This window comes from Thunnus maccoyii, chromosome 5, assembly GCF_910596095.1.
Source record: "Thunnus maccoyii chromosome 5, fThuMac1.1, whole genome shotgun sequence".
NCBI classification, from domain to species: domain Eukaryota; kingdom Metazoa; phylum Chordata; class Actinopteri; order Scombriformes; family Scombridae; genus Thunnus; species Thunnus maccoyii.
The window spans coordinates 11,405,778-11,423,650 of NC_056537.1; the positions used below are offsets into that span (position 1 = coordinate 11,405,778).

Here is a 17,873-nt window from a genome sequence, read left to right on the forward strand (position 1 = left end):
AAGTATGTTAAATATCTTTTATGTTATATATCTGGAGGAGATCTTTAAGATTTAAAACCAAGTAAGATCATTTAATATTTCTTCACCAAACTGTGAGATTTGCACATTTAGAAACTGCACATAATGGCTCTTTTGTTGCAAACCATCAGTATGACCATTCCTGTTTTTATACAAATCAATTTAGTCACATTTAACTAAACAAAACACTCATTTAATGTTTTTTTCTCCTCGACTCCAACCGTTTTCCATAACGTCTTCAAAGCCAAATAAGAGCACATCTTTAAAAAGCATCTTAAAACTCACTTGTTTTTATTTTATGGGTTGGACACTTTAAGGTCCCCTCCAGACATGTTTTAAGACTTCAATCACCTTGTTAAAAAACTTTAAAATGTTCTCCTTCTCCTTTATTGAAAAATCCGTAATCTATGACTTTGTTAATATTGTTCATTTCAAAAGTTTAACTGCTGCACAGAGATTAAAAAAAAGAAAAAATCCTCCTTTAGCAAATGAAAACAGTCTGCTAGTGCCAACTCTAACTGGACACATCTTACTGAGGAAACAATAAGAAAAACACATTTTTGAGTGGGGGTGGACTTTAATTAGTACTTTATACATAAATATACAACGTTTTCTTGCTTTCTTACTGAGAACAAAATATAAAGTGGTGTTTTAATGGCCTTGAAATGAAAAATCTTGTAAACTTATTCCTCATCCTGCCATGAGGAGGCGCTGTGACGTGACCAGTCAGCACGCAGTGACGCAGAGGCTTTGCTCACGTGTGAGTTATTCATCTGTATTGATGCCAGATCAGCCTGCCGTCTGCCTCTGACTCTCTGTGTGTTGTATGTTCTCAGGTCGTCCACTGGTGCCTGAATGCATCACAGGGAGGAGTGAAGTTATTAACCTATAGACTGACACAGGAGAGAGCACACAGACACATACACACACACACACACACACACACACTGAAAGATGTCTGGGACACCGACCGCATCTGCGACTCTGCCGTCCGCAAAAATGAAAAAGGACGAGTCTTTTCTTGGTAAATTAGGAGGGACCCTGGCTCGGAAGAAAAAGTCTAAAGAAGGTAAGCCATTCAGAGGATGTTTTCTGTTCTTGATGTGAGTGTAACATTAATGAAATGCCACAATTTGTTCCCCTTGTGTGTTTCTGTCCATGGTGCTGCAATCACATGATGCTCTATTCAAATATTCTCCTCTGGGACATCAGCTTAATAATAGACTGTACACATGATTTACAACAGTTATAGTGCTTCCCTGGTACTCAGTTTATCTTGACTCTATGGTTTTATATTTCTTTGATATAATAAACCAATCTGAGTCTATGTTAAGCTCAGTTTTAGTTCAGTAATTAACCGAATTTGAGCTATATTGTAGTTCTGATATGTTTTAATGCCTCTATAATGGTAAGAAACACTTCCGAGTGAGTGTAGGACAAGACAAAGCCTCATAGGACTCCACAGGCATTTAACATGAGGTAATAAACATAAATAGATCAGTCAGTCAGTGACCGGTGACAGGAATGCAAGGTTATTAAGATAAATCTGTAAGAGGATTACTGTGCTCACTTTCTTCAGAAAATCAAAACACTATTAATCTTTAACTTGCTGTGGTTTTTCCAATTGTTTAACAAACTATTTCCTGCCTTCTCGCTGCCCAGTCACTGTCTGGTAAAAGGGACAGCTGCAAGCTTTAACGCCTCAGTGTGTGTTATGTTTGTGAGTGTGTGTGTGTGTGTGTGTGCTCTCAGCCATGTGTTTGTGTTTAATCTCCATTAAAGGAGGTCCACCAGCAGCAGGACAGACATATTAATTGTTTAGGAGCCTCATTAAGTTCCAGACATCACCTGTAAAAGTCAGAGGTTTCCACACACACAAATTTCAGATTTCTTTATCAAAGTGTTCAAGTTTTCACAGTTTAGCCTCTTAAAACTGATTGGATAGTCATTATTAGTCATTACTCATGCTCTGCAGCCGAACACTGTTAAAACTCAGACGTTTATTTAAAAATTCCAGTTTTCTAAAGATACCAAATAAGCCAAAAGTTGTGGATGTGTGTATGAATTTATGCAAAATACATATAGAATATCATATTGATGGATCAGTGCAGCCACAGAAAGTGTGAAGTCGTGAGTTTGATTATTTCAAACATCCCAAAGCTTAAATAAAAAGCTGCTACAAAACGTATATATGATACTGTCTGACAAAGTGGAATAAGGTGATTTTTCCAACCTTAAAGCCACTTAAGGTGAATTTAAAAGGGTAAATATTAAAAGGTTAAACAGAACAACCTGCAGACAACTCAGCACTGTAAATTAATTCGATGATAACTGAGAGGTTGAGTCCTGGTGTTGAATTTGATGATGAAATTAGAAAACTTTCACATGTCCGGAGGGGATCTTTAAACTTGTGCTTAAAAGCCTCATAATAACCTGCTCCAGTGAGCTATTAGCTGTTAGCTCAATATAACTTCATCCAGACTTAGCCTGGTCCAGTATTTCTTAAACATTTCTTGCCTGTGAGCCTGTTTTAGATCCCAGAATAGTCAATGACCACAGCAGTTACAGAGTTGCAAGGCTATAATTTAAATGCTAGCATGTGTACTTTTTTATTAGCATGGAGGGAGGGACATTTAATTGATTATTTAGGCATTAGGATACACCTGTATTCCAAACAAATCTGCACTAATGCAACAAAAATGATACATTTTTTTGGTTGACACACTAGAATATATTTGGGATTGGGACTGTTGGTCGGACAAAACGAGCAATCTAAAGACGTCACCAAAGGCGCTGATGAATTGTGATGAGCATTTTGGTGTCTTTTTGGTTTCATAGACAAAACTTTTACTTGAGAAAATAATAGGTAGAGCAATGTATAATGAAAATAAGTCTTAGTTGCAGCCCTAAATCCAACATTAATATTAGAGATCTTCCATGACTCACATCTGCTAATCAAGGGACCAGACATGCGGTCCAAACTGTAAGGTTGGGACACTCTGGTCTACACTTTAGTGTATGTAGAGGAGGTAAAAACCCGTCCCACGCACCACTTATGAGTCATACTGACAAAAAAACATTATCTGCTCCTCTAGTTGTCAACCTCAACTTATCTACAAAGATCCCTGATAGTCTCAGACCTTTTAGTCATGCTGAAGGTAATGAATTCAGCACTGCAGGCTGAATGAATCCCAGGAAACCACAACTACTTTGAGTGCTGCTTGTGAGACCACAGTGCCCCTTTGTGGTCAAAGTGGATTAAAGCTCAGATAATGCACAGGACAGTTAAAACAGTTAAAACAGCAGAAGATCTTCGATAGACTTAGAAATCATCATAACAGAAGAAAGGTGAGGAAGTGAGAGGTTTAGTCCTGCAAACGGAGCACAGCTTGTGGCCTCACATGCTGCTTTTGTGGTTTTCTGTTACAGTACTACTGGGTGTGGTACACTATAGTATATGCTCTAAGGGGAACACCCAAGAGAGATGAGCTGCCAGTGGAAAAGTTGATTCACTTTTGCTGAATAATCATTATAAGAGCAGTTGGATTGTTCCTTTTAAGAAAGAGACTCATGGTTTATGAAACTGTGTTGACACTCCTTAGCAACTGTGCATACATGTTTTAGTACTTAAAGCATCTTCTTCCTCCTCTTGTATTAGAAACGGGATGAAAATAGTTACTTCAGTCTATTCAACAGGAAATAAAATAACATGGTTTTTTTTTTACACAGACCAGATGCTTGCATTTGCAGACATAGCTCTCAAAGATACTGGCTTCTTTTGTACGTCCTGATAAACTAAAAGGAAGTCTGCATTTCTCTGACAAGGCAAAGGTCTCACTGTCAGCAACAGGCAGTGCTGTTATAATAACAGTTTAGCAAAAAACATGTTTTATCTTTATAAGGACCAAGAGGATGAGTGTCATGTCACATCCTGACCCTTTAGAGTGAGGAGTATTTACACTCTGAGAATATAAAATATAACTTAAATACAGGTTGCTCTAGGATGGATGCTGATAATAGTAAGTATAGTAATAGTAAGTATGTTTTTCTATCCCATGTTTATTGTTGCTTTTTCACTTTTTTCCATATGTTGCTTATGTTATTGTTGCTCCTGTCACATAACTATCAAAAAGAGATGGAGAGGAAATTATGCATTAATTAAGTTATTTTGCATACACCTAAAAAAAGATCTCATTTAACTGAAAGGAACAAGTACTATCTGTCTAAAGCCTGATAACGTTTGTTCCTCTGTGGCACAGAGCTCCATTGTTGCTCCAAAACTATTAAAAACACATAAAAGAGAGACACTGATGTGTTGACCATGTAACAGGCTGCTTCATTACGATGAACATGGACACTGTAGTTTATTCTGAGTGGATCCCACAGACGCGTCCTGCTGACATAAATACTCGCTAGAGCACCAAATGTGTATTAATCCACAGTTGAAAATAGTCCCCAATAAATGCACAGTTTACTCCTCTTTTGAGTAACATTTGCTTAAAACTACAGTATCCAGCTGTTTTAGGAAATTACTGAGGATTTTTGAAAAGTAACTAAAGTAAAATAACACATAAACCTGTTTTAAAGTAGCTAAATGTAAGAGAGTAATAAGAGCCGCACTAACACTGTTGGTTCTGGTCTTTTCATGGGATTTGCTGACATACAGTGATAAAAATATAGAGCGTTGTCCTTTAAACCAACACCACAGTAAATACAATATTTAATTTATTGTAATGTCTCTTAAATTAATTAAAAAATATAAAGATTGCCATTGCATTGCACTGACTTGCCAGTTAGAGCTGAAATGATTAGTCGATTAATCGATTGGTTGATCAACAGAAAATTTATCAGCAACCATTTGGATAATCAACTAATAATTTGTCATTTTTTTCACGCAAAAATGTCAAACATCCTCCGATTTCAGCGTCGCAGATGTGAGGGTTTGCTGCTTTTGTGTGTCATATACGTTTATCAAAATTGCTCTCGTTTTGGAGTAAATGGTTTGATAGAACAAAACGTGAAGATGAAGAAGAAAAAGTATAAAAGGCATTTTTCACTATTTTCTTACTTACTTTATAGACTAAACGATTAATCAGTTACTTAAGAAAATAATATTATCTGTTATTTGTAGCCATAGTAGCTAATATATTACTTGTCAAATCAAGTCAGTTATATTTATGTAACCCAAAATCGCAATTTGTCTCAGTAGGCATTACAATCTGAACAACATTCATCATCTTCGATTGGGATGAGGAAAAACTCAAAAAGCCTTTAGCATAGGGCTGACTTTAACAGGCAAAAATAAACAAATAATTATGGGAAGAGCTCAGGAGGAGAAACAGAAGCTGTATCCCTTTTTCAAAACAGACATACCTGCATTACAAAACATACAGAAGTAGAAAAACTGAATAATGAGTAAATAATGTGTAATATGAAGTAAGTATTAGGTATAATAAGTTTCATGGTTAATAACTGCTGAAGGCTCCTTGTGGGACATACTCAGAGACGCTGTCATCTCCTGGCTGCCGTTACTCACCGGAGCCTGTGTCGGTGTAAATAACCAGCGCTATATTTAAGATCCAGTCTGTCTTCTCCATACTGCCGCATTATTTATATCTTCCCCCCCTGTGCCACAGTAAACCCCCCCCCCCTCCCTCGGGAGCAGTGGAACCAGCCGATAGGAGGTCGATTTCAATCAGCGTTACGCTGTTGTTTATGTTGCGGACTGATTATACTTCTGTACCCTCTAAAGCAAACGAAATCTGAGCATATGTTGCTGCTGTATGTCCTTTTGCATAATGGTTTGTAATACCACAGAGGAGCTTTTTATGTGAATTTGTGTAATGAAGCTAGCATAAGATAAATGTTCCTGACTGCAGGCTTTGGTTTTTATTGAATTAGTGTAATTCTGTTAAGAGGAATACAGTCACCGCCTGATTGAGTATCCGCTGCAGCAAAACATATTAAAGGCTCCGTTGAGAGGGTAGAGTTATTCACTGAAACAAGTCTATTCTCTTTTATTACTGTGAAATTACTTGACTGTGGCTAATTTAAACAGTCAGTTATGATTGGTAAGACAACAAAACCATTAACTGGGTATTTTTGGTATGAGCAAATACTCTTTTGAGGGCTGAAACAGCATGCTGCATGCATTTATACGAATATTAAATCAGATCATATCTAGTTCACAGATTACCCGTCATAGATCAGTGCAGTCTGTCCTGTGTCCACTGTTTACCGGCTCAGAGGTTACTGGTACGATAGGGTCGCTTTGGTGCCTTTACGTCCAGTATGGTGCCTCCTTCCTGTCCCGCACACACACACACACATACATACAACACACACACACACACCAATCTGCGTCTCCGGTAACTGGACCGCAGAGGTGGGGTGGAGGGTTGTGACAGAAATAAACACGTGATGACGCCCCTGCCACTGCTCAGTCCCACCGACTACGATTCACACACACACATATACACACACACATACAGTACATACGCTCCTACGTTTTCTACCTTCGCTCGCTTCCGTCAGGTGGAAATCCAGAGTTTTATAAGTGGGGACATGGCAGGGCTGCTGTGTGGGACCAAGAGGAAGAAACAAGGTAATTTGTTTTAAATGTTGAGTTTTAAGGAACTTGCAAGTGGAAATGGGGAAGCAGGACCTGCTACCTTAGTGAACTGTAGATGAATATTGTGCCGGTTGTTGTGAGAGGTCAAAAACATGGAAGTAGTTACTGTAAAATGTGTACTGAACATTATAGAGTTGAAGGTGTATCTTTGAGAGGATTACAGTTAAATTTCTGGACTGTATTGTATAGTTTTACCATTTTACACAGATTTTACTCGGAAGTGCTGAAGCTCTGTCCAGCTCGGTCCAGAGCAGCAGCAATGCCGTCAGATGTACGGATGGACTAGTGGAGAGGAAGCAGCACAATTATGGTGAAATGCAGCAAGCCTGCTCTGTAATTACAACACAAACTGCTGATCTGTAGTGAGATTCAGGCCCTCGGTAACTCACTGCCTCGAGCCGACACTCAGCTCTGATGAGAAGCCTGAATCAGATAGGAAATCTGTGGGGACCCCTCCTCCCGGGCCAATTTTGCATATCCTCTTTTTGCAAATGCTTTGAAGCTGTGGTTTCTTTTAGATTATATGATAAATACAAAGGCTTTTTTTCCTCTGTTTCCAATGAGAAAAATCTATTTCACATGTTTTTTAATGTGAAAAATGATTGAAGTACAGCCTTTTCTTCAGTTTCCACCTTCACCTCGGTTGTCCTCGCAGGCTTTATAAATAGCAAAGTCAATGAAATGACAGATCTTAAGACCATTGATTGTGGTCCTGCCTGTTGCAGGTCCTACAAATTGAAAAGCAGGACGATAAAAGCAACGTGGCCATTAGAGGAGGGAAAAGCCTCTAATCCCCGGAGTATCCTGTCATAAGTGAAAGGATCTCAGCAGAAATTGATTTTTTTTCCCAACTCCGACTCAAACTGCACATTAGTTTACTTTTTGTGTGTCTTGCCACCTTTAATCAACTTTAATGTCCTAGTTTATGTGAAATTCTGCCAAGATAAATGCTAAAATAATTAAATGTTTGTGGAAGTTGTTGATGTAAATCTGTAGTAGAAATGACTGGAGAAAAGTGAGGAAGTGACAGACATGTGACAGCTCTGGCAACTGTAAAAAAAAAAAAACCCTGTATAAACATTTGTCATAAGCTGTCTGAGCAGTTTGGTTATCACAGTTTGATAACAACATCCGCTTGTACTCATGTTGCAAAAGAACAAGTAGACGGAATAGTCTTTTTAGTGTACATGTATTTTATTATATGGAATTTCAATTATTCTGGCTGCGTCAGTGTTGATAACTGTTATTATCTGAACTGGGTTAATTAATATTCACCAATGATTCCTAGCATTTGAGCCCTCCTGCGTGAAATACGAAGGTTAAAAACAAAATTTTAGACAAATTGACTTTCTGAGCCTGTAAACGCACTATATCACCCGTCAGTTCATTCTCTGACTATCTTTATCAAAAGAAAAACAAATGACTAAAAGTAAGTAAGTTAATCATAATAATGATAACAGAACTATATTTCTGTAGCGCAATTCATGCATAAAATTAAACAGTGTTTTACATAAAAGCAAAAAAATATGACATTTATGATCAAATATGATACATTTAATTAAAGAAAAGCTCAAATAAAATAGTAAGTTGGTAAATAAATAGGAAATATGAAAATAATAATAAAATAATAGGAAGAACTAGTATTAAAAATGTGTCTTAAGATTGAATGAAAAAGTTGTCTAAAGATTTGGACTCCTGGAAAATTTACTGACACTAAATACAAAAACCTGGTGGGATGAAGAAAGTAGGAGTTGTAGAAGAGAAGCAGTTCCAACAAACTGACACTAAACCGAGACCACATTCCCCCCACAGGGTTTTTTTGTGGTGACTGTTCACTAAGACTGTTATCAGTGACACTGTGCTTCAACTGCCGAGCTTTTACTTTCTAATTTCCTTCTTCTTTCGTGTCTGTCCTTTCACTTACTTATGAGCAGGACTTTCAATTGAAAGTATTTTGCTGTTACTATATTTTATTGAGTTAATTGTTTTTTTTGCTTTTTTTGTGTGTTGTTTTTGTCTCACTAGTGAGTGATCTCCATGAGGAGGGGAAGAATGCCATCAATGCTCCCATGCTTCCCTCAGGGACAGACATCCATCCAGAGGACACACTGCTGGGTATATACGCGCACATGCACTTATAAAAAACTTTTAGTTAGATCTGGAACTACTTCTCTTATATTTAGTGGTTGAAAACAAAGCTTTTGCCTGAATGTGCTGGTTAATTTATGACTGGAGGTTTATAGCTGACTGAAGCTACATTTTCAATATTTTCAACTTCTCAAAGCTGAGTTTTTTGCAAATGACTGTCAGATTACTAAGGTCACCAAAGGGGAATATGAGTGTAACATGGGTTGACTAATGGGGACTTTGGTGTGACAGCGGAGGAGCAGGAAATGAATGTGGGTGGGGGACGTCTATATCTCCCATCACCATCTGAATTGCTCTAACTGTAGATTTGTGCTCATGTAAGACGAAAAATATGTCTGGATCCAAAGGTGGAGATAATAAATGTGTAGGAAATGAAATGGGAAATTTGAGTGTCACTTTAAACATCCGCTCACATTATCTTCATCAGAGGAAAACGCAGAGAGATACATGATCAACCCAACATCGCGGGAATGTCCTAAATTTAAAGATCTACAGAAGGTGGGTTCATGTTTCTTCAGCAGACATTATGATATCTCTTCAGTATAATTAAGGCAATTTGATTGTCTTATATTCTGTTTGTCCAGGTCCTGATCGACTGGATCAACAGTGAGTTGGAGGAAGACCGGATCATAGTCAAAAACCTGGAGGAGGATTGCTATGATGGACAAGTGCTTCAGAAGTTATTTGGTAAGAAACTGGTTTACTGGCATCACAGCCCTCACAACATGTTTAGGAATGATTTGTGCATTCAGCTACCTCAACTGGTCATGTGCCAATATCAAAATTATCAGTATTACTAGTGGTATAAAGTAGTGACTGTATTGTATTGACAGTATTGACCCTGCGTACAGCCGTATTAAACTGTTGTTTGGGGTGCCTTGTTGGCCAACCATAAAACCATAAACCATAACCATAAAATCTCCAGTTCACATCTGCCTGAAGATCTTTGATGCATGTCATTCCCCATCTCTCTCTCTGTCTTCTAATTTCCTGTCATCTCTGTACTGTCAGTTTCAAATAAAGGCATAAAATGCTCCCCCAAAATAATTATTTGATACATAAATAAGTGTTCATATCCTCTCATTGAAGCCTGATGAAAGTTCATGACAGAAACATTGTATTTTCAATATATTACTTGGAGTATTAGTAAATTGGCAGATGTACCTATCTTGCCTAAAATGACTTGTGTATGCAGTACACATCTTGAATTAGTATTAAAACATACTTTAATAATGGCTTCTGGTAAACATAGTTCACTCACAACATTTCTTTTATTTTGAAACACATTTTTAAATGAAAAACTGTGAAATTAAAAACCTTCAGGGCCATAAATATCCATCTCATCCTTATTACACATCAAAATATATCAGTCATATATCATATTAGCAGTGTTATTGCTTAGTCCAGTGTTCACCATGAAAAATGTGTGTTCACTATTGTGCTGCTGTCTAGTGAAGCTGTGTCCTTGGTCTGTTCAGGGCTTCCCCCTTGTGTCTGTTATTTGTTACAGCAGGTTGTAAACGTTCCTTTTTAGATGACACCGATACACCACATGCTAGAAACTACTATCCTATCTAACATATCTTAGTAGTTGTTTGTTGGGGAGGGATGCTCTTACAATTTTTTTTATAACATCTCACTCTTATATCTATCTATGTATGAGTTGCTATGTTGAAAAAAGAGTGTAATGGTTCTGCAACCAACAGTAATCAAGATAAAAGTTATACCAAATTTGCTATTTTTAATGGCATATATAGTATTTTTAGGGATTGTCTGTTACACGTGTCTGTAGTTAACAGAGCTCAGTTTGTTTTATTTCTTGTGCTCCATCACCACTGTTCTTACAAAGAACATATTTTTCAGTCATGTAGATTCTATTTTCTCTTTCTTGACTGATTCGCTGCATTTTTTTTTTTTTTAATCAGAGGCAAAAGGCTGCCTCTGTTCCCCTCAGCTTTCTCTCCCATTTATTGTCCCCATTGTAAAACACCAACTAATTATTCCAGTCTGACAAAATGTGCCCTCATGCGTCAAATATGTACAAGAAAAAAAATCAAGAACTTGCACATTGATTCTACAAAAGCTGGCTGATGCGAAATAGGTCACATTTGTTGCCGAAGTGTCAAGAATAACAATTAAAGCACGCAGCAGGAAACATTTTGTACAGCGATGTGTGATTTCTTGCTTTCTGCTGAAGTCTTTTTTAGTTTTCTCACTTCTTTATCACTTTGGCACTGTATGTAATCTCTGTCTTTTATTGCATCAGCGCCCGTTTCGAATTTCCTTTTTTTATCAGTGTTGCTGGCTTCTTTTTTTTTTTTTGTAATATTTGAACCCACGCACCCACAAGATAAGCCTGCCAAATCCTCTTCCTTACTTTTTCTTCCTTTGCAAGTCATCTTTGTTGTCTGCAGCGACCACATTTGTACATTTTCAAGATCATCACGTTCTTATTTTCCAAAGAACAGAACTCACACTGAAGCAGGCACTGAGAGAACATTTTGTTGTGCACTTTTTGGTTTGAAACACATTTGTTTTTATGTAAATAAACGTTGCTTTTTTCATCAGTTGACCTAATTTTGATTTCTCCGCCTTTTTTTAAAATCTGAGTATCATTTCCTCTCATTTTTTTCAGCTCATGCATGTGAAGCAAGCTACTATGACACAATACTGCTGCATGATGCAATTTGTCATGATTGTATGTGTCTTTCTTGACATGCTGTAATTTTATCTCCTCTTTCTCCTGTTGTCGACAGAAAAGTTATCGGGCAGGAAGCTGAACGTGGCCGAGGTGACCCAGTCGGAGATCGGCCAGAAGCAGAAGCTTCAGACGGTTTTGGAGGCCGTTAACGAACTTCTGCGGCCTCATGGCTGGACCATCGAGTGGAGCGTGGACAGTGAGTTCACGACTTCTGTGAATCACTGCCTAACACATAATCAATTACTTAATTTGCATTATAAATAGAGAGTACTTAATCCTGTAAAGAGTTTTGAGAAACTCTACAAACATAAGGATTTCCCAACGGAGCTAATGGCAGAGTTGTATTAATTGACGGTTCATTAAATGCTCATTTGCAGCTTTTTCATTTTTCTTCTGTCTGTGAAGAAGCACTGACTGTCACCTTTTATCTTTGGAAAATTGCTCACGTCATTATGTTAGCTTGCTGTGTGAAATAGCTGAAAATCTCTTCATGATTTAATGTTACAGCTATCCATTCAAAGAACCTGGTGGCTATAGTCTATCTGCTGGTGGCTCTCGCCATGCATTTCCAGGCCCCCATCAGACTGCCTGAGCATGTCTCTGTACAGTTGGTGGTAATCAAGGTAAGACGCCCCCTCAAGCTCACACAGTGGTGGCATTAATCATCATTATATGTGTATATATTATCGGTTTATGGCTAAATTAAATATGTTCCTGTCATCTTTTGTTTTTTTTTCTTTGTCTTGGCTTGTACGTGTAATTTTCATAATGTGCATCAACATTTCTAGTTATTCTCTTGCGCAGTAACGGAGACATTTTGATTTTGTTTGAGCAGAAACGAGAGGGCATCCTGCAGACTGCTGTAGTGACCAAGGAGCTGACGAGCACCACAGAGTAAGAGCTGATACAGTTTCCTTGATAATTTTACCCATAATAGTCCTCTTCTCATTTCACTTGTCAGTTTTAATAACAGTTCAGTATTAATAATAATATTTAACATGAGAATTAGGAAGCTAACAAATCTGAACAAAGAACTATAAATTGAATAGTTTTTCTTATTCTATCTCATTCTTTTGTTTTTCAGAATGATGCTGGGAAGATTTGGTGAGTTTCTGCCACTATTATAGAAATGTCATTTTCTTTTGTTGTTTCTATATTTATCTGCTTAAATGAATAGTGAAACTTTTAGAGGGAAATACACTTATTCACTTTCTTGTGGAGAGTTAGATGAGAAGATCCATACGACTCTCATGTCCGTACATGAAATATGAAGCTGGAGTCCAAAAAAACCTCACCTATCAGCACCTCTAAAGCGTACTTACTAACACCTGACATCTCATTTGTTTAATCCGTTTACAAAAAAATGTGAAAATGACAAGTTGCAGTTTTATGGTTGTTCAGTTGAGGAGAGGAAGTCAATGCTAATACCAACATATTGTACAGATTTGTATCAATGTCTGTTTTTTGTTAGGATTAAACAAACAAGATATACTATAATGTGTCAATTAGTGGGGTTTAGATGTGCTGGTAGGCAGATTATTTGACCTGTTTCCCCTTGTTTCCAGTCTTTAAATTAAGCTAAGCTAAGCTAACCAGCTGCTGGCCGAAGCTGTATGTTTACTGGACAGACATGAGAGTCGTATCGATCTTATCATATTTCGCAATATGTCAAAATTTTCATAACCTTTGAATTCTTTCTTCTTTATAACAGAGAGGGATGCATTCGACACTTTGCTGGATCATGCACCTGACAAGCTCAACGTGGTAAAAACGGTAAAGATACTTTTTCTTTGCTGGAAAGTATAATCACTTGAAATGGGATCTTTTTTAAAAAACAAAACAAAACATATAAAACAATTTAATAATGTTTCATTTATCCTGTTACCAGTCGCTCATCACCTTTGTGAACAAACACCTGAACAAGCTGAACCTGGAGGTTACTGAGCTGGAATCTCAGGTAATTATTATTATTATGAATCAGTAAAATTATCATAAGTAGTATACGTGTTATGTAAGAGCTTTTCATCTTCTCATCTTCCTTCTATTTGGGTACGTTACATCTCGGATTTTCATTTTTAAATAGATATAATCCAATCTGATCTACTTATGCAGTTTTAATATTGAATGTGCTGTAACTTAATCTGCTGTTTGTGTGTGTGTGTTTATTCAGTTTGCTGATGGAGTGTACCTCATATTGTTGATGGGGCTTTTAGAAGACTACTTTGTTCCTCTGTACAACTTCTTCCTCACCCCTGAGAGCTTCGAACAGAAGGTGATTTCAGTCTCAAAAAGAGAAATTTGTTGGTTATTATGCAGATTTATTAGCAGTTTACTGACTTTATGTATTTCTCCCCACTCAGGTCCACAATGTGGCGTTTGCCTTTGAGCTGATGCAGGATGGAGGCTTGAAGAAACCCAAAGCCAGACCAGAAGGTAAGAGGATCAGATGAAAGACATAAAAAGTGAATTTCCCTGAGGAGATTTTATGGAGGCTGACTGAGATTATGGCTCTCTTGCACTGACGAGACCACTTTAAAAAGCTTTGTTGAATGGTTGATGTCCCACAGCAGCAGTCATATTAAAGGTTGACCAGTAGATGGAAACCTTGTCTTACCTTTAAACTCTAAAACTGGATGGATGGCGCTGAGTTCATTCAGCCCTGAGCTGCACTTTGTTGTATAATTTGAATAACCCTTATCAGAATGTAGCAGCTCATCCATAAAGGATTAAAATAGCACTTCAATTTTATAGTTGACCCCTCATACTCTGCATACTTCCTGTAGAGTTATAAATATTATTACAAAAAAGACAAAGTGGGGAAATTGTCTTTCAAAATGTAATTTAATACTGATGACTGATCACCCACTTAAAATGTAATCAGTATTTTATTCCATTTAAGAACTCTATTTAATTACAGTTTCTGGTCAGTCCCTTTAATCCATAAACTATGAATGAATTCATTTTTATTATTGTGTTATTCTCAGCACACATGAGCTTACATGTCATCACAAATTGATTTAAGCCAGAACCAAAATGTTGCATAAATACATTTTCAAAGAATCCTACAAAAAAAGTAAAAAAAGAAAGAAAAAAAAGAAAAACAATGATTTGGAAGTAAGGATTTATTTGATTTATTTGTGGTAATTTAACATTCAGACTGTAACATTCTGTACAAATAGAGCACATCTTAGTTTAGAGACATAAATACCTGTTCAAACATCTCAACACTACATGTCTAATCATATTTATTGAACTGTACAGTTAAGTACTCTCTTGTTAAGAATCATATAATTCTCGAAGCTACTGTGCTTTTTCAATGTCCTTATTCACATTTTGTTCCACATTGTCATGTCCCATATTGCTCTACAGTATATATTATATTGCCAAGTCCAATATCCATATATTCTACAACTTACTGCACTGCACACACTTCTGCATTTTCTCTTTCTTTGCTTATTTATATATATTTTTAGTATTTTCTCTATTTTATTATACTTGCACTTGCACAGTCTATGAAGATGGTAGCTCCGCATTTTACTGCAGAATTTTTTATGAGACAAATAAATGTTAAAATCTTGAGCCATAAGTACAGGAGATTTTCAAGATGTGCAAATATTATTTCTTTCTTTGCTGCGTTAATGCAAATGCTTTCCCCTCATCAAACATTTTCCTGACTAAGCCAAAAAGGAAACACTTTTTCCCTCCTAAAAACTACAATTTTTGCAGTAATTGGAAACATTATAGCTATTATCTTCATAGCTGCATAACTGCACTCCTACCACAGCACATGAGTTCTGATTAGCACATTGTTTGCTCAGGTTTGTGCACATCTGCAAGTTCATTATAGAAATGAAAGCAGAGATTCCAAAGCAGTCAATGATATCAACAGTGTCACGCAACAGGGAAATAGAGACTGTAAGAAGCTTAAGGCATCCTGGTTTAAAGGGTGATGCAATGGCACTGATGTAACAAAATGGTGTTTGGCTGGAATCACTTAACAAAGACCTAGTTGTGATGAGAAATTACAGCAAGGAAATAAGCACACATGTAGTACACTGTGATGCTGACAAAAAGAGCAGATGATATATTTGTGGCTTTGAATCCTTCCTGAGAAGAATACATCACGTGATAATCATTTGCAAATTCTTAGAAGCTATTTTAAGCTTGTTTCAGTTTCCAAAAATCACAAATAACCTTCTGAAGTGAAGTCATCCAACAGCAATCATGATTTTATGGTAGCATGGCCCATTTGTTTGTTGCTTCAGCGTTCCTAGAGGAAGACGTTGTTCCCAGCCTGATAGCATTTTGTTTTTGCAGATGTCAAAGGTCTAATTTTTTTTTCCTGAAACAACTGTAGCCACACTTCAGCTGCTAATGATCTCTTCTCTCTTCTTTGATGTTATTTTTTTACAGATGTTGTCAACCTGAACCTCAAGTCCACCCTCAGAGTCCTCTACAACCTCTTCACCAACTACAAAAACTCTGAGTGACTTCTCCCAGTTTCACTCCTGATATTTCTCTGAAAACTGCCCTGTGCCTGTGCTGATATTATGCATTACAGTCTGGACACTGGAGGAGACTGACTGGGACTGAAAGTCATCATAATGTGGGACTTAAAGAGACCCAGGGGGAGTAGCCTGAAAACGGCTCTGAATGTTAGTATTTAATCTTCCCCAAATGTCAGTATTTATTTATTCCTTCCTTCAAATGTTAACTGCAACCTAGGAAACCCTGCACCCTTTAGCTTGCATTTGAATATACAGTCGTCACTGGAAAAATGTATGAGGGCAGAATGTTAAAACTGATTACCCTCCACCGCAGAATATTTAAGAAAGCTGGAAATGCTGGATATTATATATTATCTAAAATTGTATGAACATTAAAGGAATAGTGCAACATTTTGGAAACTATTATTTGCTTTCTTGCCAAGAGTTAGGTGAGGTCCATGCCTCTCTTTATGCTAAATACCAAGTCTTACAGCCACCAGACGGTTTACTTAGCTTAGTATAAAGAACAGAAACAGGGAAATAGCTTGTCTGGCTCTGTCCGAAGGTAACAAGATCCACCTATCGGCACCTTTAAGGCTCACTAATTAGCACTTTATATCTTTGTTGTTTAGTTTGTACAAAAACTAAAGTGTAAAAAATGCAGCATAGAAGCAGTGAAGTTGAGAAAAAAGGGGTTAAAGTTTTCTGGCTGGACAACAAACCACGCAGCAGTTAGAGAGGTTGTAGTACCTGTATTTTATGCCTTTACAGGCTGATTATTTTACCCCCAAAATGTCATTGCCACAGAACCTACATGTTACTTAAAAAATGTTGATACTGCACACATTTCACCTTTGAATAATCTTCACAGAATGGTGAAATGCATTATCTACCCACAACATGTGTTCCTTCAGCCCTTTTACTAATCTGTTTTAGAAAACGAACATCATTTTTATTGTTTACAGCACATGATTTATGGAAATTACAATTAACTACATTTAAACGTGTGATTTAAAGGTAGCTAACCACATCAAATCACATGAATTCCACTAGAGACGAAAGCTAAGATGGCGTTACTGCTGGATTTAGCTGCTGTCTCCTTCATTCATGCAGAATAACAAACAGAATCACCAAAATGTAGAGCTAGCTGTTGAAATTACAGCTAGGCTTAGCTTCCCTAGCCGTAATGTTAGCTATGTCACCTCTTTCTTTAGCTAGTTGGTTGTTTCTCCCCGACAGAGTGTAGTTAAGTGTGACAGTGGCTTCAACACTATAATAGTTTGGTTTTTAGGTTTCTGCTATTTTAAAAAGCTGTTTTCTCTGAAATTATACATGTCTCAGGCAATTTTATACAGTAAAACATGTCTTTGTAGGACAGAGCTGTCGTTGCTCCTGTTTCTAGTCTTTAAGCAAAGCTAACAAGTTGTAGCTTCATAATTGCTGGACAGATATAATAGTGCCAATCTTTCTTGACAAGAAAGCGAATAAGTGGATTTCTCAAAATTTTTAAACTGTTCCTTTAAGAAACTTGAAAATGCTGTTTATTATTATATATTATCTGAAAATACTTTGTATATTCTTACTATAGCTTTATATAATCACTTTTCTTGACAGCCGAAAGACCTGTGAATGGTTCTTGTTTACTCTGCACAACAAAACTCAAGCCATATTTAAAAGCTGATGTTGTTGCCTCCTGCTTTAAGTGCAGCATGCTCTCTGGAGAGCCCCAGTCAGAGTATATTCGTATTGACCTGCCTTTCAGACGAGTCCCAGAGGACGCCTGGACCTCTCACTGCTCTCCTGAAGCAGAGCTGGCCCCAGGGTGCCACCTGGAGACCTGCATAGATGTACAGTACGCGACTGCTCATGCATTTTAGAGCCCAGCTGA

At 37.2% G+C, this 17,873-nt stretch overlaps 1 protein-coding gene across 2 annotated transcripts; it reads left to right on the forward strand.

The window, feature by feature from the left end:
- The first annotated feature begins 767 nt into the window (after window positions 1–767).
- parvb (parvin, beta) lies at window positions 768–16,396 on the forward strand. 2 transcript variants are annotated; one of them, XM_042412451.1, is made up of 13 exons: window positions 768–1,087; window positions 8,675–8,764; window positions 9,225–9,295; window positions 9,382–9,484; window positions 11,554–11,694; window positions 12,006–12,121; window positions 12,334–12,392; window positions 12,583–12,602; window positions 13,210–13,271; window positions 13,387–13,455; window positions 13,669–13,770; window positions 13,859–13,931; window positions 15,912–16,396. In XM_042412451.1, the coding sequence occupies exons 1-13, from the start codon at window positions 973–975 to the stop codon at window positions 15,986–15,988; spliced, it is 1,098 nt and encodes a 365-aa protein (XP_042268385.1). In that variant the 5' UTR covers window positions 768–972; the 3' UTR covers window positions 15,989–16,396. The 2 variants fall into 2 exon arrangements, with proteins under 2 accessions (XP_042268385.1, XP_042268386.1); XM_042412452.1 differs by lacking the exon at window positions 768–1,087 and adding an exon at window positions 6,482–6,622.
- Window positions 16,397–17,873: the final 1,477 nt, after the last annotated feature.

What these genes read in the sequence shown, in the direction of transcription:
- parvb (XM_042412451.1), top strand. Translation starts at nt 973, where the DNA reads ATGTCTGGGACACCGACCGCATCTGCGACTCTGCCGTCCGCAAAAATG. An exon ending in TCCAGAGGACACACTGCTGG is followed by an intron (nt 8,765 to 9,224) that starts GTATATACGCGC and finishes TATCTTCATCAG; the next exon opens with AGGAAAACGCAGAGAGATAC. An exon ending in CTGAGAGCTTCGAACAGAAG is followed by an intron (nt 13,771 to 13,858) that starts GTGATTTCAGTC and finishes CTCCCCACTCAG; the next exon opens with GTCCACAATGTGGCGTTTGC.